At 40.7% G+C, this 23984-nt stretch overlaps 1 protein-coding gene across 10 annotated transcripts in view; it reads left to right on the top strand.

Annotated features, from left to right (window-relative positions):
• Positions 1 to 23984, top strand: part of LOC126458183 (zinc finger protein 665-like) — a 200734-nt gene that overhangs the window by 68555 nt on the left and 108195 nt on the right. For all 10 annotated transcript variants that reach the window (XM_050095053.1, XM_050095051.1, XM_050095052.1 and 7 more), the window contains one exon: positions 17255 to 18052. In XM_050095053.1, coding sequence (XP_049951010.1) covers positions 17255 to 18052 — 798 coding nt within the window. The remainder of the gene's footprint in view (positions 1 to 17254; positions 18053 to 23984) is intronic.

Raw genomic sequence — 23984 nt, 5'->3', positions numbered from 1 at the left:
CCTTCTCTTAAAGGTGAAGTAGTTGCATGTTAGGATGAAGTTAATAAGGAGTATGAGGAATGAGGTAATGGGTTTGAAATCTGAAGGACATTGGGAGCAGTAGTGTTCAGTATAGTAAGACCATGGGCATGAGTGAGTGGTGTTGGTGTATAGGGAAGTAGGGGAAGTGACACTGACAGTGGTGAGTGGGGATCCAGGAGGTAAAGGGCTGGGGATGGTGGAGAGTCAGTGAATGAAGTGGTTGGTATCTTTGACATAGGAGGCTAGATTTCAGGTAATGGATTAGAGGTGTTGATCAATGATGGCAGAAATTCTTTCAGTGGGAGCACAATAACTGGCTATAATGGGGTGTCCAGGGTTGTTGGGTTTGTGGATTTTGGGGAGCATGTAGGATGTGGATGAGCAGGGTGTAATAGGAGTTACGAGGGAAATTTATTCAAGGGAGAGGTTCTTGAAAGGGCCTAAGGCCAATCAGGGATTGGAGGTTATGTTTGACTTCCGAGATGGGATCACTCTGGCATAGATGGATTAGTCGATAACTGGCAGAAGCATTCCACCAGGTGGTCACTGGATTTCATGATGACAGTGGTGGAACCTTTGTCTGTGGATGGTATGATTAGCTCAGTGTCTGTTTTAAGGCAGTCTATGGCCGCCCTTGTTTTTTCCTGAAAGGTTGGTGTTTCTAGGAAGGGACCTGGGGAAGGGTAGTGAGGCCAAGCTGGAGGTAAGGAATTCCTTGAAGGTGACCATGGAGTGGTTGACGGAGAGCACATTTGGATCGTGGTTTGAAATGGGAAGGCAGTGTTTAGTGTTGAGATTAGGTTGGCTCTGGGAGTAGGGGTTGATGGCAAAGAAGTGTTACCATTACAGGGATCGGGAGAAGAAGAGTAGGTTTTTGACATCATAAATGCCACTCCTAATCTGAACCCATTGCCACAGGGGTCGTATCCCTGTGGAAGATCCAGGTGCCACACACACCCGAACCACCTACTCACAACTTCCTGTTCCAGTCCTGTCATAGAATTACATTACTCTGACGGTGGCTGGATCACATGTGAAAGCAGCCACGTCATATACCAGGTCTGCTGGAATCATTGCACAGCTTTTTATGAGAGGTATTCAATAAGTAATGCAACACTTTTTTTCCAAAAGCAGCTTGGTTTTGTTTAAGATTCCAATATGCCTTATTATTCCCCACTCTTTCATCTACAAAACACGATTTTGCAACATAATCTCTGTTCACTGCAAGGACCTTATGCCACCTTACTGGGAGAGTGTTTATGCCCGCATGGTAGCACTCTAGTGATCAACATCAGATCAGCGTCGTGCTACATCAGGAACCTCCCCATCATCCACATACTGCTTCCCGCAGAGTACATCCCTCATTGGACCAAACAGGTGGAAGATGCGCGACCCTGGTTATAGAGGGATGAGGAAGAACAGCGCAGTGTAGTTTTGTGAGCCTCTCTCAGGCGCAGAGACTCAGTGAAGGCTTGGGTTGTCGTAGAGAAGGAGAAGTTTGTTTGCATTTTTTTGGCAATTAACATGCTGAAGTAGTTTCTTTCTTCAATTTCCTGAGGGTAGCACAGTACACTTCAGAGTCAATCTTGCAGCATGAGGGAGGACATCAAACAGAATAACCCCTTCAAAGTCTGAGAAGACAGTCACCAGAACTTTACTGGCTGAGGATGCGTTTTTGAACTTTTTCTTTGGAGGAGAAGTTGTGTGGTGGATTGCTGTTTTGTTTCCAGTTCAAAGTGGTGAACCCATGTTTCGTCACCTATGATGATGATCGACAAAAAATTGTCACGATCAATGGACAAGTAATTCTACATACATGAACCTTCATTGCTCTTTATGGTCTTCTGTTAGACGGTGAGGAACCCATCAGGCAAACACCTTGGTACCCCAACTGGCGGAGGAGTGTCAGCACTATCAACAGAGACATCCAGATATTCAGCGAGGTATTTGATTATGACCCGTCGATCACTTTGAATGAGAACATCCGCACTTTCCAATACTTCAGGAGGCAGAGCTGTGTGTGGCTGGCCAGCGTGCAAGAGATGGGATTGGTTTGCGCAACCTTGTTGCGATGATGACAGACACCTCATCCAACAACTCGCTGGAGTTTTGTTCATTGCCAGGTCTCTGTAGAAATTCTACAAGTGCATACGAAAATCTGCAGTGCTCTGGTTTTCTGCCAAAATAAACTCTTCAACAGCTCTCTGCTTGGAATGCACCTCTGTTACAGCCACCATTTTGAAGGCTTCATACAGTGCCATCACATATTGAAACTTCATGAAACTATAGGGGCTGAAGTGGGAATGTTCCACGACATCCCACGACAAATTCTGCATTTTCCGCCTAAAATTGACGTAGAGAAAGATGTGTTGCATTAATTAGTGAACACTCCTCGTATATTGATAGGACTACTAACCAGCTGGCCACCAGGATGAATGCCACTACCAACTGCGTAGATGGAAGTTATTCTTACAACTCATTTATCCACTCCCAGAATTGTCCCGGCCTCAGCCTACAGTAACCTACTGCTCCCACACCTTCCATCTAAAAGTTTCTGCCCTCTCTGCCCTATCAGGTCCTCCCATTTCACATTCTCTAACCCTCATCACGCACCATGCTGTGCTGTGGCACCCATTGATATTTTCTCCTTCTCTGCCTCTCTCCTTTTCCGCTCACCCTGGTCCATCCTCCACAGCCTTCCACCATCTAGTCCCTGCAAGCTCCTCCAGGTAGCACTGACTTCTGTCCCCACAATCATACCCTGTTACCCCTCCCCCTTCCCCTCCCCACGCCAGATTGCTGCTTTGGTTCAGTGCGACAGAGTTGCATTCTAGCCAGAGCATTCATGTGTGTGTAAGATTCTCTTGCTTGTGTTAAAATGTATGTGTTTTCTTTTCTTTTCTGAAGAAGTGTTTGGCCAAAAGCTCAATGTGTAAAAGTCTTTTCATTGTGCCTGTCTGCAACATAATGTGGAATGAATCTTTATGATGAGCAGCAATATATCCTCCTCATAACATTCGGGACAAAATTGAATACACTTATGAACCAAAATAGTGTGACCACCTGCTTAATAACATGTTGGTCCACATTTGGAACACAATACAACAGTGATTCTGTGTGGCTCGTATTATACGAGTCCTTGGTTTGTTTCTGGAGATATGTCACTCCAGATGTCTGTGCACAGGTAATGCAAGTGGTTGCTAGATGCAGAGTTGGTGCTCGATGTGGTCACAAATGTATTCTATCTGGTTCATATCAGGTGAATTTTTGGCCAAGACATCATCAGTTCATTATCATGTTCCACAAACTGCCGTAGCAAGATTCTGGCCTTGTGACACAGGAAGTTATCCTGCTGGAAGATGACATCACTGTTGGGGATATTAGCAAGAGTGAAGGGAAAATTGGTTTGCAATAATGTTCACATAATCCACACCTGCCAACATGCCTTTAATTACTACCAGAGGCCCCACGGAAGCCCAGATGAATGTCCCCCATAGCATAATACTACATCCGTGTGGCAGTTCATGTTTTGAGCAGCTACTCACCTGGGTGGTGATATATGAGACATGATTATTGGCCTGTTGTAAACAGAAATGCAATTAATCTGAGCAGGCTTCCTTTCCATTGACCGACAATTCATTCTACATCTACATCTACGTCCATACTCCACAGCCACCTGACGGTGTGTGGCGAAGGGTACCTTGAGTACCTCTATCGGTTCTCCCTTCTATTCCAGTCTCGTATTGTTCGTGGAAAGAAGGATTGTTGGTATGCCTCTGTGTGGGCTCTAATCTCTCTGATTTTATCCCCATGGTCTTTTCGCGAGATATACGTAGGAGTGAGCAATATACTGCTTGACTCCTCGGCGAAGGTATGATCTCGAAACTTCAACAAAATCCCGTACCGAGCTACTGAGCATCTCTCCTGCAGAGTCTTCCACTGGAGTTTATCTATCATCTCCGTAACGCTTTTGCGATTACTAAATGTTCCTGTAACGAAGTGTGCTGCTCTCTGTTGGATCTTCTCTATCTCTTCTATCAACCCTATCTGGTACGGATCCCACACTGCTGAGCAGTATTCAAGCAGTGGGCGAACAAGCATACTGTAACCTACTTCCTTTGTTTTCGGATTACATTTCCTTAGGATTCTTCCAATGAATCTCAGTCTGGCATCTGCTTTACCAACGATCAACTTTATTTACACTTGTCTACATTGAGATTCAATTGCCATTCCCTGCACCATGCGTCAATTTGCTGCAGATCCTCCTGCATTTCAGTACAATTTTCCATTGTTACAACCTCTAGATATACCACAGCATCATCCGAAAAAAGCCTCAGTGAACTTCCGATGTTATCCACAAGGTCATTTATGTATACTTTGAATACAACGGTCCTACGACACTCCCCTGCGGCACACCTGAAATCACTCTTACTTCGTAAGACTTCTCTCCATTGAGAATGACATGCTACGTTCTGTTATCTAGGAACTCTTCAATCTAATCACACAATTGGTCTGATAGTCCATATGCTCTTACTTTGTTCATTAAACGACTGTGGGGAACTGTATCGAACGCCTTGCGGAAGTCAAGAAACACGGCATCTACCTGTGAACCCATGTTTATGGCCCTCTGAGTCTCGTGGACGAATAGCGCTAGTTGGGTTTCACACAACCGTCTTTTTCGAAACCCATGCTGATTCCTACTGAGTAGATTTCTAGTCTCCAGAAAAGTCATTATACTCGAACATAATGTGTGTTCCAAAATTCTACAACTGATCGACGTTAGAGATATAGGTCTATAATTCTGCACATCTGTTCGACGTCCCTTCTTGAAAACGGGGATGACCTGTGCCCTTTTCCAATCCTTTGGAACGCTATGCTCTTCTAGAGACCTACGGTGCACCATTGCAAGAAGGGGGGCAACTTCCTTCGAGTACTCTGTGTAAAATCAAACTGGTATCCCATCAGGTCCAGCGGCCTTTCCTCTTTTGAGCGATTTTAATTGTTTCTCTATCCCTCTGTTGTCTATTACGATATCTACCATTTTGTCATCTGTGCGACACTCTAGAGAAGGAACTACAGTGCAGTCTTCCTCTGTGAAACAGCTTTGGAAAAAGACGTTAGTATTTCAGCCTCTAGTCTGTCATCCTCTGTTTCAGTACCATTTTGGTCACAGAGTGTCTGTACATTTTGTTTTGATCCACCTACTGCTTTGACACAAGACCAAAATTTCTTAGGATTTTCTGCCAAGTCGGTACATAGAACTTTACTTTCGAATTAATTGAATGCCTCTCACATAGCCCTCCTCACACTACATTTTGCTCCACATAATTTTTGTTTGTCTGTAAGGCTTTGGCTATGTTTATGTTTGCTGTGAAGTTCCCTTTGCTTCTGCAGCAGTTTTCTAACTCGGTTGTTGTACCACGGTGGCTCTTTTCCATCTCTTATGATCTTGCTTGGCACATACTCATCTAACACATATTGTACGATGGTTTTGAACTTTGTCCACTGATCCTCAACACTATCTGTACTTGAGACAAAACTTCTGTGTTGAGCCGTCAAGTGCTCTGAAATCTGCTTTTTGTCACTTTTGCTAAACAGAAAAATCTTCCTACCTTTTGTAATATTTCTATTTACAGCTGAAATCATCAATGCAGTAACCACTTTATAATCACTGATTCCCTGTTCTGTGTTAACTGTTTCAAATAGTTCGGGTCTGTTTGTCACCAGAAGGTCTAATATGTTATCGTCACGAGTCGGTTCTCTGTTTAACTGCTCAAGGTAGTTTTCAGATAAGGCACTTAAAAAAATTCCACTGGAATCTTTGTCCCTGCCACCCATTCTCAATGATCATGTGCCCACTGCAATTGTAGTTGACTATGTCAGTTGTCCCACATCCAACAATGTGCTCGGAAACACTTTCAATGTCCTGTGATATGGAATGGAGGTCCAGCACCTTTTCACTTATTTATAGGTTCATTGCCCTTTACCCACTTTCCATAGTTGTTCATGGCAGCTGCGCACAAACTGGCAACCAGTTTCACTGTTTCGCAGATTCTCATTCCCAGGTGCTGGCCCATAACTACCTGTACTTTGACAAAATCGCTTATGGCAGTGGATTTCTCCACTTGTGGCCCACATTGTTGCTAGAATGATTCTTCCATTCATCACTGTTCAATATATGTACTTTCCTTACCACGTCATATGCCCACAGCGCCACCAGGCAGCATTAACTTATGTGGTGGGCAGTGGTCCCAGTAGTTTGGCTCATCAGTGTGCAAGTACAGCCACAACTGCCACATCTCGTGTTGCTTTTATGCAGCATATTTCCAGTTTGCTTACCATTTAGCAGTATTATCTTTGCTGAGTTATTCTTAAAAGGGAAGTAATGTGTTTTCAGACATTCATGTATATTCAAAATATTACATATTTGATTTCCAGGACAAGCCCTCAGTGTGTGTAATTGGAATGTAGAGACATCTTGTATTGTTATAAAATTATGTTTAATGTGTTCTTTCTTTTTTGATGTTTAACAATGTATAATATAAGCTTTCTTTTTACCTAAATAGTCCAGGACAAGTCAGTTGCCACTTATTGATTTTTGTGTATGTCTACATCCTCTGTTTTGATATTTGCCTCAAATTTATTAGCCTTTCATTATGCATATGTGTAGTACACTTGATTTGTCTGCAAAAAAATATTTAGATTTGTCAGCAGCAATATAAGATTTGTGTATAATAACATTACCGAAAATATTCTTTTTGAAGTGGCATGCAAAGTACAGGGTTATTCATAAGCACCTTTGTGATTCTAGAAGCCGACTGCATCAAATGTACAAGCTGTACAGAAAATAGACACACATTTGTGGACTGAGCATCTCTCCAACTTTTTAAACTCTCATTACAGGTGCTTAGTATGTGCACAGTTTGTGACACAGCAAATGTCAATAAGGGCAGAAGAGCCCGTATGTACATTTCATTGAAGTCACTGCTGCCACTGCCCAGGAAAAAAATGGTAATAGTAACCTGCTTTGAAAATGTGTTCATTGGGCTGCCTATCTGCAGGTGTGAACTAATTTAATGTGACTTGTTGATGTGTCATTACTCTTCCATCCCGCAGTAGTACCCCCCTGCAACTATTCCCTTGCATGCATTACAGATCAGGTCTTTGTTAGATGCTCTATCCACTGATATGTGTCATTTTTCAGTATGCAATTTAGTATTTGTGTAGTTGTCTTTTAAAATTGTGGAGGTACTTATGACTAACCCTGTATCCTTCCACATGTAAAGCTTAAGCATTTACTTATACAAAACTGCCCAAATTCAGTATCTGTATCATTTTCGTGTATTACCATATGACCTGTTTCAGGCCAGCTACCCATCTTCATATCATTTGTTACAGTTTAAGTGTAATCTGTCAAATACGGAACTGAAAGTTCACTGTCATGGTTTATGACACTGAACTTTCGTTCTGTGTTCGACAGATTACTCTCTACTGTAACAAATGATATGAAGATGGGCAGCTGATCTGAAACCTGTCGTATGGAAATAACAAAAAGCCATCCGGAGACTGAATTTGGATAAGTAATGATTGCAGAAACTTTCTGAAGACAAATATGTCTACTTTTGATTTACTTATATGATTCATGCACATTTTTGATGCTGTTTCCATTTTCTATCTGACAAATAAAGCAAGATTTTGGGGAATCATAAGGTTACCTATTGCTGGTGCTATCAGATTGAGGTAATCATATTTCTTATAATTGAACTACTGTGTTTCACTGTATGGCTTTCATGCTGCAGTGATACAGAAGCTCCCAATTTAATGTCTCTTTCCTGTTTTCTGTTTACACAATAGCATCTGCATAGAGTTTTCAAATTGTGCGCTATTATTTTGACTAATGGAGAAAAAACCCAAAAGCTTAATGATTTTGAATTGTGGCTTCTATATGCATATTTTCGTTTACACTGACATTTGTAAAAACTTCTAAATCAAGAATGATACGTGTGACAAAAATAACCTCATGCCACAGGATAAGTATGTGATAATGCACAAACAATTGTGTTTCCAAAAATGTTTGTAATAATTTGGTTTGGGCTGAAACCCTCATGGGTTGCAACCAAAGCTTCTTAAATGTCATGAGACAGAGTCATAAATGGCTATACATGTTCCTGGAGTGTCTCCTCACCTGTTTAGAGGAATATTATGAACAATTTGTCAACCAACCACAGTCCAGATGTATTAGATTGGTGATATATCAGGTGAATGTGCAGCACCTTGCAAATTCCTAGCTAGATGTCATCACATATTATAGTGGTGAAATGTGAAATGCTTTTGTGGAGGTGGTGCAGTACCTCAGGCTTTAAAATCTTCCTGATGTGGTTGTGCCTTTCACATTCTTCTCATTATGCAATTTTTTACGTAACAAGTCGATTCCAGTGGTGCTCCAGACCATCACACTTGTTGATTTTCTGCTATGTTATTAAACAATGGTGATAAGCAGTTCCAGTCACTGCAGCAATGTCGTATCACATATGTATGTGGCCATCACTGTATGACAAGTTGTCTTCTGCCACCAATCCTGCTGATCATTCTGTGCTGTCGTCGTATTGTGTATTCCACTACCCTGTCATTACTACATTGCTTCTGTCCACAGTTCAATACATGCATCACTGTCACAGCAGTGTACGCCATAAGAGTTGAAATGTCCCACTGTAACAAAACCATTTGTGTATTTTAAATTCTGTTTATAAGCAGAACATGCATCCTTTGTCATCACCGGGATATACTGTCACTTTCCGTCAGGTATCCATTCATTTGTGACACACTTATAAGTTGTTATTGTATGTCTTTGAGGCACTCTGCAATTACATTATTTGCACTTGGATTTTTAATGAGTGAACAAGGTGTAACACTGAAATTTCCAGTCATACATGAAAAGTTGTCTTAATACCATATTTATCTAATTATAAGATGAGTTTGTTTTGAAGTATTCAGAAGAGTAAGACTTATCAAACATTACTTGTGTCTCAATAGGCTTGAGGCTTCCTGATACACCGAGGCGGTCCTGCACTCGATACAGTATCGACTTTGCTTGAACAATCATGTGACACTTGATTTGCGGCGCTAGTGTATGGAATAGTCATAAAACTATTGAATTATCCATTACAACAATCTAATGCCCTGCTTGAAAATTGACAGTTTTGTGCAACACAACAGGAAATAGCATTAAATTCTATCAACTTACATACATCAGCTATGGTTTGCAATAAAATATACTCTTTACATAAAGTTAAGCTGCTTTTTAAGTAAAGGTAACGTCCAAATGCGAAAATATTTTTCTTCAAAATTCATTACTTGAGTCTCGGCTCAAGTCAATATTTTATTTGCTTGTGGAAAACTGTAATGGTTTACAGGGTAGGTTGGAAATGAGAAATACAGTCACTCTTCTTATCTGAGAATACTGGGGGAAAACATTGTCAGCTTTAGAACAAGACAATCACATGAAATGAGAGAGAAAATTAATCCAGAATTAAAGGTCTAACATACGAAACAAATCACATTAAACTGACTTCAGTTGTAACACTAAGATTAAATTATGGCGTAAAGATTCACTGTGGAGGTAGTACCAACAGACACCAGTAGGTTGTCGGACAAGTGAAAGTTTGAGAATGGGACTGAATCATGATTACGGGCTTTTTTTAAATATATTAGTTGCTGTTGTTATATGTGACTTGCACCCTGGAAGATATAGCAGTCCATGTTTCACATTTGCTCAAGCACAGCACTTAACAGTAGGTATGGAGGGATAACAGTGATACCAGCTAGGCTGAGAAGTAGATGAATGCGGGGAGGTGATTGGGGAGCGGGCAACCATGCTGCCAACCATGGGAATCTACACTGCGTACTTTGGCTTTTTAAGAGTATCCACGTTTAAACTGCATTCTGTCTGAGTCCATTTATACTTGGAATCAAATTGACTTTAAAATTGGACAAATACTCAACAGTAACACATTTTTGCAGGAGCTGCTAAAAGTCCATACTAGAGCTAGCGGTGTACTTGCATGTTTCTTGCAATAATGTTGTCGATGCTCAATGTAGGGGGTGTGTCTGCTGCTGGTTCTACACAGCCAATGAGAGAGCAGCAATTAGATGATATGTTTGGAAGCAAGAGACATTGTAAAATACTCATTTCAGTGTAGAAGGTTTTTTTTTTTTTTTTTTTTTTTAGGGGGGGGGGGGGGGGGGGCAGCTGTGTTCTCAGGTCTCACCATAACTGCAACCTCAGAAATCACAACAAGCTACATATTCAGAAGAAACAGCCAAACATTTGTGATAACAAAGATATAAGTTTCACAACTGTCTTGTTAGGATGGTAATGATGATGATTAAAAATACTGATATTACAAACTATAGGCTAACTAAACAAGAAAGGCAGTGAAGATAAAAATTAATGTAAACAATGTCTTTTTGTTTATTTCTCCTTGTATTATCAAAATGTAGGCAGTCAATAAATGGCATAAGTACAGAATATGTTGTAACGATAACTTTCTGGGCAGATACCTTAAGTCAATAAAAGTTTAGTCAAAATATGTTAAAAAATAAATTTTTCTCAAATAGCCTTCTAGAAAAAGGGGTCATCTGATATTCAGGGTTGTTTTATAGTCAGGTAAAACAGTATGTGTTTAGTCATAACCTTTTATTGCTTGTTCATTGTTCAAGGCATACTCTGACTTTTGGCTGATTTGGGACATTGCTTTTGTGTGTTGTAATTGTTTTGATTTTTTGTATGTATGTAAGGTTAATAATTACTATCTCATTTGGCACACTTAAAGTAATGATCACAATAAAACCATGATCTGCGTATCTTCAACATTTAATCGTTCTGTTACGACCAGACTTAAACAGATGCAAACTTATGTTCAGCAGAAAATACAGTTCGCAGCGAAAAGTTAACTGATATCTTCTTGTAGCTGTGCTAGATACACTGCCCATAGAGGAGTGGTGTATGTGATTGCCTGCTTTCTTGGTGTGTTTCAGTGATAAAACCTTGTGTGATCATCCAAGTAGTGGCATTGTCTTGTTGCAACATTTCAGTGAGTTTCATACTGATCACTTTGCCTGAATATAACAGGTACGGAACTCGTGGAAATGCTGCGACAAGATGATGCCCCCACTCGACTGATCAGCTAGGAAGATTTTATAATTAGAAAATGCCGAGAAAGTGTGCAATCACATTACAATATCTCCTTTGTTACTGTCATTGTCAGAACTTGGAAGATTGTTGTATAAGTCTTTATATAATCTGTTACCACACCAGCACTGTTTTTACTGTCGTTCTTTCAAGATGTGGTGCTTTGATCATCAACTAATTAGTTTCAACTTGAATTGCATTTTGTTAAACTGATGGTTGGAACAGTAATATGTATTCATAAGAGACATTTATGTGACCTTTATTGCTTTGCTGTTAAAATTATTTAATTTTATTTATAAATATTTTAGCATTCAGCCACTAATATTAGGGACACAATCCACAGTAACAAGTTTCAGAATCAAGTTCCTACTTTCTGGGTGTCTAAATTAATCCTACATAAAATGCACTTCAGAAACATTCAAGGTAAAAATATAAAAACAAATAGAAATTTTTGGACATGAAGTCCTTGTCTTACTTTAAAAATGGCGACACCAGATTCTCTGCACCGTTTATCAAAGGGAGGAAACTCGACCTGCTTGAGGAACCTGACATAGCAATTCACCTACTTAAGTTTGATAATGATAATGTACTTAATATACACACTGGCAAGAATGATAATGCCTTCTGCCACAGATAACCATTAATATGGTGTCCCTCCATGCCCGTAACACATCTTTGCAATGTTACGGAATGGCTGATGGCCCAGTGCAGTCTGTCAGACCTGAACACGTTAACGAACTAGCGGTGCATGGAGAGGCAGCTGATGTGACCAGTGTTTATTATCTTGTGGAAACAACACTTTGGAGGTTAAGTGGAGCAGGGAATTTGGTTTTACCATTTTTAAACTAAGACAAGAACTTCAAGTCTGAATAAATTTGGTTTTATATTTTGATCTTGAGTGCTTTTGAAATGCATTTTATGTAGGATTAATTTAGACAGCCAGATGATGTGAGCTTGACTCACAAAATGCGTTGTCGTTGATTGTGTTCCTAATTGTTAGTGATTGCATGCTAAAATATTTATAACAGTTACTGTAACAACTGCTACCTCGGGTTCTTAAATGGACAGTGTTTGAAATATGTTGTTTTGCAACCTCAGTGCAATGCTTAGCAGTCTATGCTTCTGTCTGTTTGGAAGCAGTGTGTCTTGAAATATGTCTAATGAGAAAAATTGGTTTTTCAACATTGATGCTAGATATTTTTAGATTAAAACTACTTCAATTTTTTTTTTTAAGAGAACTGAAAGGACATTTTAACGTAAAACACATTATATCCAATGTCATGCAAATGTGTTCCAGGCAGCAAAAGGTGATGATAAATAAATGTAAAAGTGTATGGTACAAAAATAAATGTTATTACTCTATACACTTTCAAGATGGAAATTGAACAATAAGGTCATTAGGCAATAAAAACTTTGTTGTGGCAGCTCCAACTGTGGTGCTGTGCAGTGAGTTGGGTATATTCATCTCTTTGTAGTCCACCTAATTAGACTTAGCAGGAAAGAAGTGTGAGTTTGTTTTTAATCTTTCAGCAGACCAATAGCCCCCATTCTCCACCTTCTGCTCTGGCAGAGGAGCAAGATTGGGAGGGGGGTTGTATAATCCCTCTGGCATGCGTTACTTCAACCAATGCTGCTACTACCATTGCTCACTCTGTCTCTGATAAACAGATTTGTATGAGTTGAGGATTTTATTAATTTGCCTTATGTGGAAGTTTCACCTGATAGTTGAAACATGAAAGAAATTGTTGTAACCATTGGCCTCTATCATTTCTCCAATATGTTTAGAAGTATATATCTGGGTATCACCCAACTGATTGAAAAGCATCAATTCATGATCAGTTTTTTTATATATAATATGATGGCTGCTGTTAGAAGTGAAAGCTAATGGAGAACAGTTTTGAGTAAACAGCACTATCAAGGAGAGTTTCCAGCTGCTTGCCAGGTATGTTTTGAACATTAGCCCTTCCATTTTCTGTATCCAGCAGCAGCAGCAGCAGCAGCAGAAGCCATGTGGACATCAGTTTATACCAATCATTTCCTCTCCACCACTCCTCTTAAGCCAAATATACATTGATCTTCTGCCTAGAAGCCTCAGTTCGCGCATTTCACTTAAGTCTTTCTGATCCTATTCGCTCCTGTAAAGGTATATCCTTTACCATATCCTTGATCTCTTCATTTCTTATTCTTCCCATCCTTGTTGCTGCCTCTCTTGTGGGTGCAGTTTCATTTCACATGCCTTTATCTTGCTTAAACCCCATTTCTTCATTGTCCAGGTTTCAGAAATGTGGGTCAAGACAGGCACATAGTAAATTAGGTACATAATTTCCATGATCTTATATGGGACGTCCACACCAAGCTCCTGACACTTCTCAGAAATACTACTGTTTGCACCCTCTCCCATCGACTTCCTAATTGTTTCTTCAGTTTGTTGTACTTTCAAGATATATGAAGTCGTCAACTTGTTTTAATGGTAGAATTAATTAAAATTGTTACAATATACATACAATGGAAAATCCAGGTTGGAATGTAACAATATTATGAAAAGGAAAGTTGCTACTCACCATATAGCGGAGATGCGGGGTTGCAGATAGGCACAACAAAAAGACTTTCTCAAATTCGTCAACAATAGACACACATACGCACGCGCGCACACACACACACACACACACACACACACACACACACACACGCACGCGCAACTCACCAGTTGCCTGAGACTGCAGTAGTCTGTGTGTGTGTGTGGGGGGGGGGGGGGGGGACGAAGGCCATTGTCTTTTTGTTATGCCTATGTGCGGCTCAGCATCTCTGCTATATGGTGAGTGGCAATTTTCCTTCTCATGATATTGTTACAGTTCACAGAGTGATACTGCAAAAGAATCCTTTGGCTGTAATGAGTTTCCCTACACTACAGTACATGCATTCAGTGTTTTGTTTGCTCTTTTTGTAGGAAGTCAATCTTGAACCATTTCGTATTCTTGGTTTAGTGATTGATTTTTTGGAAACATAAAGGATCTGCAAAAGCAAAATAAGTAACGTTTTATAGTAGGCATATACATAGTAATGTTTTTAAATTACGTCGTCTAATACACCATGCACTACATTCAGTTATGGTGGCCTTGTCACCAAGTAAATATTTTTATGTTAATACCTCTACTTTAAATCAGCCTGAGCTCTGAACACAATGCACTGGACAATAATGCTGAAAGATTGTCCTCAACTTCGTGGAAGAACCTGAGGCCACATGTACCTGGATGAAATGAAAGAAAATGTAAAAGTTCTTAGTAATTTTACTGTTGAAATACTACTGCAAGAAATTAATATTTATCACTCCAGCAACAAGCCACAGCGGTGACAGAATTAATCGGGGGAGAGGTATTTAAGTCAGTTAAGTTTGTGATATGCAGTTCTTCTTTCACAATTCTAGATAGTCAGAAAGTTCATTTGTTTGTGATGTCTACATAACTCCAGTTTTGGTGAGTTGGTGTCGGGTAGCTCCTTGCCTACTCTAATATTGTTCCCCATTTAATGTTTAGGAAGAAAGTTTTTAATGTAAAATTTCAGTAATTTGAGGACGGAGATAAAAAAAGTCACTAGTTCAAATATTTCTTCTGAATGATATATTATCAGCAGAAATGCAAAAGCAATTTTGAACCATCACTACAGTGTTAAGTCAACTAACAAAATGTTCTTCGACAAGTCTTTGAATCTACATGGGTCCTTTCACAATACTGGGCAATCCCTTCCTTTAGGTGCAACAGTGAGTGGTAGCCATCTTCACTCTTGAGACTAGTATTCGGGCAGTGTAGATAATAAGAGCTGATTCAGCCTGTAATTCTTGATGGAGTCTCAAAAACAGCAGTGTAAGTGTTACCTCTTATGGCAGCACCAGGTGGAGCTGGGGTCGCATGCTCTGTCATCGAGCCGCATTGTGGAGCCCGTACTGGCTGTCCCGCCCTCTTACGTAGTTGCTTCTGAGCCTCGCAGTGTTATGCTTGTGACTCACATAGGACACACTCTCACATCTCTTCCACCATTTCTGCCACCACCAGGGAACACTCTCATTTGTCATCTTTCACCCTACTTGTTTACAATGATATTTTAGATTCTTGTATGGTTCAGATTATCTTGAAAATTTTAAATTTACTTTCTTTGTTTAAAATTAAATATTAAACTCGTACTTAATCATAACTATAGCAGTATAAGAGTTTATTGAACAACATTAAAAGTTCCTGTTAGAATTTGCCTCTCTGGTTTTCCGCCAATGGCAGGCTTCTTACCTGATCTTAGTGATTCTCACCTCTCTGTGTCTTTGTTTGCTGTGTAAAAGACTCAGAGGTGATCATCATCATATCCTTCCACAGTATTGCGGCATATTTAATAACTTTGATGTAAAAAAGTTATACACACTTATCAGAATTGTTGCGTCGCTACCTGGTCTTCAACCTGCCACACATTTAATCTTGATATACTTTCTTGGTAACAGATTGGTCTTCTTGACACTACATCTGTATTTGTGCTCATCACTGTATGACATGAAGCAAATATATCATGGTAGAGTAAGCACTTTTTCTCCCATGTATTCAGCCTTGTATGTGGGGAAAAAATATGTCACTTCAATGTTATGAAAAGGATGGATTGGTACTCACTGTAAAGATGAGACATTGAGTTGGTGACAGGCATGACAAAAAGACTGTTATGTATAAGCTGTCGGCGAAAGACTTCTACAGAAAAGAAAAAGGCACACGCATTCACACAAGCAAGCACACGCGACACACACACAACCGCTATCTCCGGCTACTGTGGCCAGAATGCAACAGGAATGTGTGAAACTGATGTAAGAATCAGGAGCAGGTCGGGAAAGGGGCAGGGATAGCAGGGAACAGAGGAGAAGTGGAATCTGTTTGGTGGAGCACAGGAAATAGAGGTGGCAGGACAGGGCTACCAGGCGAAGTGCCCAGTGTATTGGGGGGGGGGGGGGGGGGGCGATGAAAGGGGAGCGGAGAGGAGTTGAGATGTGTGTATTGTAACTTGTTGCACGTAGGTGACAGTGAGAAGTACCTGTGTAATGTAGTGTTGTGGTTTTGAGTTGTTACTGAGAGTCAGATTAAGGGGATGGTGAAATCTGCTGCTGGCACGTAACCTAGTTCCCTTGAACAGCGTTGAGGCAGTCAGTGTACTTACATCAATTGAATCACGATCATCGGTGCCACATTCTGTCACTTCATAACACACTACAGAGAGGTTTGGAAGTAGCTCAGGACTTCAAAGAAATGTCTACTGATCAGGAATTTTACACTACCACCTCTCTTCCACTTCTTAGAGGCCATTGACCCAACAATTAAGATACAAGACTCGTATTCAGGAGGACAATAATTCAGATCCCAGGCACCCATGCCAAATTTATATTTTCACCGATTTCCCATAATTACTTAAGGCAAATTCTAGGAAGAACCCTTGATATGCACACGTCAAATTCCTTGCCCAATCTGTGATTCTGGTTTTTGTCTAATGTCATGGTCTTTGTTTTCTTCCACATTCTGGCCAAATATGGGCAATGAAATATTTTTTCACCACCATGATTGTAGCTGAACACCGCAAAGAAAGTATATATTAGTGTTATTTCCTATGCAGGCTGACTCGTATGGTACTGTTGGGAGGGAAGAAAACTATGGGGACAAAAGAGGAACAACTGAGTAATCATCAAGAGCTTAGGTGGCAAGCTAGTAACTACGACTACTTGTGATTTTGTCACATTGCCACCAATCTTCAGAACTCATTTCTAGATTCCTACCACCTCACAAGTTATGTAGACTTGTACCGTGGAAAATTACCAAGTGTCATACAGAGAATAAAGCACTGTGTCATGCTTACAGTACTATTGAAAATGAGCATAAGAAATAAATATTTGCATCTTTTAACATTATTTTTAGTGTCTCTTTTCATCCATATAATTTGTCATATAAAATAAAAGAATGGTTTTGATGCTTCCTACCAGATCTAACCCATTCCCTCCAGTGTTTTAAACAAATTGGTTGTTTACAGGTGCAGTGTGACCTTCAGTTGGTAAACACTAATTCAGTCACACAGCCACACAGTGAACAGTTAGTAGCCCAGCAACAGGCAATTGCCTTACATATCTCTCAGCAATTACAACAGCAACAGTTGCAGCAAACTCAGCAGCAGCAGCAGCAGCAGCAACAACAACAACAACAACACCAGCAGCAGCAGCCGCAGCAACAGCCACATCCAGCTCCACCACAACACCAGCAGCACCAACAAAACCAGCACATCCAACATCACCCTCTACAGCCACAAGTGCATCAGTCACAGCAGCAACACCAGACCCCATCACCACAGCTTCAGAATCAACAACAGCAGCAGCAATTGCACTTACACCATCAGGCTTCACAGCAGAGGCAAGCACACCAACCACCTCCACCATCCCAGCCACCTCCAGCAGCGTCTCTGCCCCAAGGCCACCAACAGCAGACTTCCCAGATGCACCAGCAACAGCAGTCACATCAGCAGGCCCCACAGCAATCACACCAGCCTCACCACCAGCAGCAACAGCAGACACAAACACTTCAGCAGCATGTTCCACAACATCAGCAACAGCAACCAATACATGCGGAACAAATGTGTCACTCACACCAAACACACCCACAACAACCGCAGGGCCAGCAGCAGCAGCAGACACAACAGTCACCTCATCAAGCTCAACAGCAGCAACAAGCACAGCAACTGCAGCAGCAATTACCACAACAACCATTACATCAGCAGTCACAACAAGGACATCAGCCGCAGCAACAGCAGTCATCATCCCAGCCAAAGCAACAGCAGGTAAACAAGAATACTTTTCTTTGGTGATCCAATGAGCCAAAAAAGTTTAAATTGTCTAAAAGGAGGATTGGCAGGACAAACTAGATATGGTAGTTTCATAAACAGAGCTGTTTGATATTTCTTTTATTCTAGTCTTTTTTTTTTTTTTTCAGTGTGCCCTAGATTGCAAAATAAAATAGTGCTTGAAAAGTAAGTACCCTTAATTTTGAGTAAGTGTGTGCACCATCATGCTTCTTACCCATGTAATTAAAGAGTGATTAAGAGTCATTCCACGCCAAGTGCTCTAGAAGTTCCCACACAACCCTAGTCTATTTTGATGAAATTTTTTGTGAGTATTACTACATGTTCCCAGTGAACATTGGCAAAGTTTCACAATCTTTCTTCAATACTTGCAGAGATATAGTCACTTGTTTTTATTTTATTATATTTTTCTGTAACACAGCTTTCGATATTGTACCTCTGAGTTTTTGGCAACTTTTCCTCCTGCTTGCCAAAAAGTTCACAAATTGGGGAAAAGCTGACAATTTTTGTAAAAACATCAAATACAGATAGTTTCAGCCCACTTTTATAAAAACGTATTTTCTGCGAAAACTTCTAAACCATTTTCATTAGAAAAACCTTATTCTAAACCACCTAAAATGAGATTTGGTTTTGCAAACGCAAGTATGTAAGGCTAAAAAACAAAGTACAATGTCATTGTGCAATCCCATAGAAAAGAGCTTTTTTGCAAATTGATTAAAAAGATCTTCTTCGAACGGTGTTACCCTAATATCACAACAACTATCGGCAATAGCGTAAAGAAAACCAGTTCATTATCAAGCTGTAATACCAGGCTATATATCACACCTAATCCTCAAAATAGAATGAGGAAGATTGCATTGTGAGGAATGCGCACAAGACCCAAAACAGTGGTTTTTAATTTTTGGTGCTAGAAGTGAAAGTTTAACTGAAAAACTAACTACAGAGATGGACATAGTTTAGTTTTATTTATGTGAAACAGTTTTCCTTTTGGTACATCTGACAACTTGAAATTTCCATCAAAAATGGTTCAAATGGCTCTGAGCACTATGGGACTCAACTGCTGTGGTCATAAGTCCCCTATAACTTAGAACTACTTAAACCTAACTAACCTAAGGACATCACACACATCCATGCCCGAGGCAGGATTTGAACCTGCGACCGTAGCGGTAGTGCGGTTCCAGACTGTAGCGCCTTTAACCGCTCGGCCACTCCGGCCGGCGAAATTTCCATCCCCGTTATCATATGATAAAAGTTGGGTGGAGCAACGAGCATGCCATGTTGCACCAGGCGAGGTGATAGAGACATGTATCGATGTTTTATAACTCTCGTTCCAGTGTGAACCAGTTATATCACTTCCAATGTGTTTCTGTGAGCTCCGCCAATGCGGGTTGTATCATTTGTCGCATTTCATATTGTATCACATATCATATTGCCTTAGTTTGAACCGTGTCTTAAAGCCTTTCAATTTGATCTAAAGGAAAATAAGCTTATCCAAATGTCTTGCTGAAAATTATTCATTTGTTGTTCAGGATGCAGTGCAACGTTCCTACGGGGAACTAGTTGATCATCATTCCGTCCATTTCTCGTCTATTTTCCTCACAACTAGAAGGTGGAATCTTTGTGGTTTTTCCATTGTCTGTGACATGGAACAATTATTGTTCATGGTTTTTGTCAAGGAGCTGATGAAATACATAACATCATAGTATGCTCAGATTTCCCAAATCCATAACTTTAGTGATGGCTACATCACCTAGTGCAAAACTTTCAATAACATTCTCAGTTTGTGCATTCATGAAAGATGACAGAATGTAGTGTTTTGCACAAGCCATAGAAAGTCACTGATGGGATTGGAGGTACAGCAAAGTGATTAACAGCCAGAACAAGCTCTCAAGGGCCAATTAACAATCGGACCCTTACACCTATATATTTGTTTCACTTCTGCACTGAAAGAATTAATGCAATTAAATTTTCTTTCGCTGGCAAAGAAGAAATTGAAGAAAATAAAGTGTCACTAGAAGAGAGGTTCAAACATGGGCATACTTTAGCAGGCACTGCAAAATATAATGTTCTTTTTTCCTTCTTCAAGTGATGAAACAACAATTAGGTTAGCAGAATTTCAAATGATGCATCCTCTTGTCTGGCCAAAATTAGTGACAGTGAAAAGTACACAACATTGGACCTCCAATCACAACAATATGCTGCATACATTATAAGAAAGTGTAGTGAATTGGAAACTTATGTAAGGCTTCCACAGAGCAGGATGCTGCTTTAATAAGTATTATGCATCCATATGGCCCAGCAAATCCATTTTATTGGCCATCACTGAGTGAAAAGTGCTGTGTTCCAGAACAGCATATTATGGCAGTTATTAGAGCTCCATAATTGCCAGTGTCTGCTGGCAGTAGAGTTTTCCTTGTGACATCCAACAGCTAATTACTGAAACCTCTAAAAACAATTGGATAGCTCAGAGTAAACAAAAGCTGAAGGTCCCAAAAAAAAGTTCTTCTAGCTTTGGTCTCGTATACCAAAAGAAACTTATCATCTGGCTTGAGACACTGTGGAAACAAACCCTTGTCAGGATTGGAATCCTGTGGTAAAGAAACCCACAACAGCTTCCATTGCACAGCTTCAGGCATGACCCCCATGGTGGTGGGGACGCTAATTTTCCATTACTGATTAAGCCACCATGGACCTTAACAACACATTTATATACTTTCAAACTGTTACATATAAGCTTTCGGCCAGAGCATTCTTCAAAAAAAGAGAAAAGCACATACATTCACACAAGCAACCACACCTCACATGCACTTGGCTGCTACTTCCGGCCAGACTGGTTGGATCTAGGAATCGTGTGTGTGAGATGTGCTGGATTGTGTGTGTGTGTGTGTGTGTGTGTGTGTGTGTGTGTGTGTGTGTGTGGTTTTGTTTTTTTCCATTTTTCTGAAGAAGGCTTTGGCTGAAAGCTTATATGTAAGTCTTTTCATTGTTACCTGTCCGTAACTCCATGTGTCATCTTTACAGTAATTAGCAATCTAACCTTTCCATAATATTGTTCATTTATACTATTTTTCATCAGTTTACTATGCAAACAGAAAATATGCTAAACAAAAAGCCATTCAAAATTCTCATTAATATGAATACGTTAAAAAAAATAATAATAAAATTTTTAAAAAAATCTGTCAGATTGCTCTTGAAAGCAGCTTATAGAATGTGTGTTGCAGCTGTTCTGCAACACTTTTACTACTATGACCTTCAGTGCCTTCGAGTTTATAACTAGTTTAATTATGCAGTTATTACAGCAGAAAAACTGGTTGAAATATGTCAAGAGTCATGACAAAATACATTCATTGTTTTTGTACTTTCTCAAGTTCTTCTGACTCAAACTCACTTCCTGTTCATCAGGATGTTTTATATTACCGTCTCCAGAGAGTATGAAACTGCTATAGAACATTTAAAAAAGCCAGTTTTAATTTCAGTACCAGCAGAATATGGTTGTATTTTTCACTGCGCCTTTACATAGTTGTCATGTTTTAGACCCTTATATGCTCACACTGCAAAACAAAATCTAGTTTAAAAGGTGGTTTAGAAGAGTTTGAGCTTTACCCCTAATTTGTAAACTATTGGAAACCAATAGGAGAATCAAATTTTATATTCAAAGACCTGGTGTTGCTCAATTATCACAAGAAAAGTGTCAGGGTTATTCTGCACTCACTTCCATAGATATAAAAAGCTAAATTTCGTATTAGTTTTTCAAGCGGTCAGCCCCACCCCTCCAGGTTGACTGAGATTCGTATTATCTGCATGAAAATTGCTCATTAAATCTGTTTTACTGTTCCATGTAAGAAAAGGCAACAAGTTGTACAATATTGCTTAGTTTTTTTTTTTTTCCAAGAAAATATTGCTGGAAATGTTGGGCCTCAAAGTTGCAGATAACTCGGGTGTGGTGGAGGAGGGTAGGAGAGGGGGGCAGGCACTGTTGGAAGCTGCGCTACAGGATCAGACAAATGACTACCGGTATATCTCTAATAATGGAAAGTCCTGGATGGAACAACAACAGCATGGAAAGGATGGATTGCAACTCACCACATAGAGAAGGTGTTGAGTTGTAGACAGCACAAAGATGAAGACTGCTAAAATATTAAAGCTTTCGTATAAAGCCCTTCTTCGGCAGTCGAAAAGACATGCACGGCATCTCCCCCCCCCCCCCCACCCCCCCACCCCCACCCCCCCCCCCCCGCCCACCCTTCCACCTACACACACACACACACACACACACACACACACACACAAACATGGCCACTGTCTCATGGCACAGGATATGAGTTTCCATATGCATAGTTCAGAAAAGCAGATGTTGGTAGTAGGAATCCTGACTGCACAGGCTGCGAAGCAGTCATTAAAGTGAAGCGCATCATGTTAGGTGTTGCGTTTAGCAACTGGGTTGTCCAGTTGTCTCTTGGCCATAGTTTGGCAGTGACAATTCCTGCGGCCAGACAGCTTGTTAGGTGTCAGGCCCATGTAGAAATCTGCACTGTGGTTGCAACTTAGTTCGCTAATTTCACAGGTGGCCCTGCCTATGATAGGGAGGGGGATGCCTGTGACAGGACTGAGTAGGTGGTAGTTGGAGGATGTATGGGACAGGTCTTTTTTATGGATCTGTTGCAGGGATATGGGCTCTTGCAGCGAGGCATTTGGAGCAGAATTGGAGTAGCTGTAGACAAGGATATTGCTTACATTCAGTGGGTGGCAGAATACCCATCTGGGATAGGTGGGGTGGATAGTGGGAAGGACATTTCTCATTTCAGGACCGAAAGATAGCTACTTTGTCAGACACAGTCACAGTCCAACTCCAGCGCTCTGAGACAGTGGCCATCTGTATGCGAGTTGTACTTGTGTGAATGTGTGCGCGTTTTCTACTGCAGAAGAAGGACTTTGTCCGAAAGCCTTAATACTAGGGTTGGAACTTAAACAGTGGCAACTATTTATTCACAACCGATATGAAAGAGTTATATGTTTGCACCTGTCACTGTCCTTCAAAATAGTAACCAGCGTTGTGTAGAATCCGTTGCCAGGAATGTGGAAGGCATAATATACCATTAGCAGAGCCTGTTCAGTTGATGGAGCGGTCCACTGCCTGTCGAATCTGGAACAGTTCTGAAGCGAATCTTTCATCTTTGGAATCAAATCAAAGTAACGAGGACTTAAGTCCGGGAAGGATGGTGGATGGTACAGTACTTTCCAGTCCCACTGACCAAACAGGGCAGCCACAGCTTGTGCTGTATGTGCCCACGCATTGTCATGCAAAATGATGGGTGGGTTGTGCAGAAAGTGTCGCCACTTCTTTAGCAAAGCTGGTCGCAGGTGATACTCCAGAAACGAACTGTAATACTGTGCATTGACAGTCTGCCGTCGAGGAATGTAATGCGTTAGGATAACATTATCACAGTCGTACACGAGAATCGCCATACTGGGGCTTTGACGCACTTTCGACTTTCGCGACGACCCATAATGATGCCATTCGATGGATTGGCATTTCAGTTTCGGCTTGTACAAAGTGGCCCATCTCTCATCCAGTGTTACGATACGGCGTAAGAAAGCCTCTCCTTCACACTCATAGCGCTCCAAGTGCATCTGAGCAGCATCGTAATGCATTCATTCCTGCCTTTCCATCAAGTCATGCGGAACCCCCCATGATGCAATATTTCGCATGCTCAGGCGTTCCTTCAGTATGCGAATCACAGTCATATGCGCTAATCCGGTTTCGTGGGCGAGCTCACGAATCGTATGGTGTCGATCACTGTCCACTAATGTGGCAACAGCATGCACTTCTTCTTCAGAGATGCTAGGGCATCCTGCCCAATGCATGTCTGCCACAGTTTGCTGACCTTCGTTGAAAGCTTTTACCCAACGT

Source organism: Schistocerca serialis, chromosome 2, assembly GCF_023864345.2.
Source record: "Schistocerca serialis cubense isolate TAMUIC-IGC-003099 chromosome 2, iqSchSeri2.2, whole genome shotgun sequence".
NCBI classification, from domain to species: Eukaryota; Metazoa; Arthropoda; class Insecta; order Orthoptera; family Acrididae; genus Schistocerca; species Schistocerca serialis.
The sequence above is the reverse complement of the archived record's forward strand: the minus strand, read 5'-3'. Positions and strand labels throughout refer to the sequence as shown.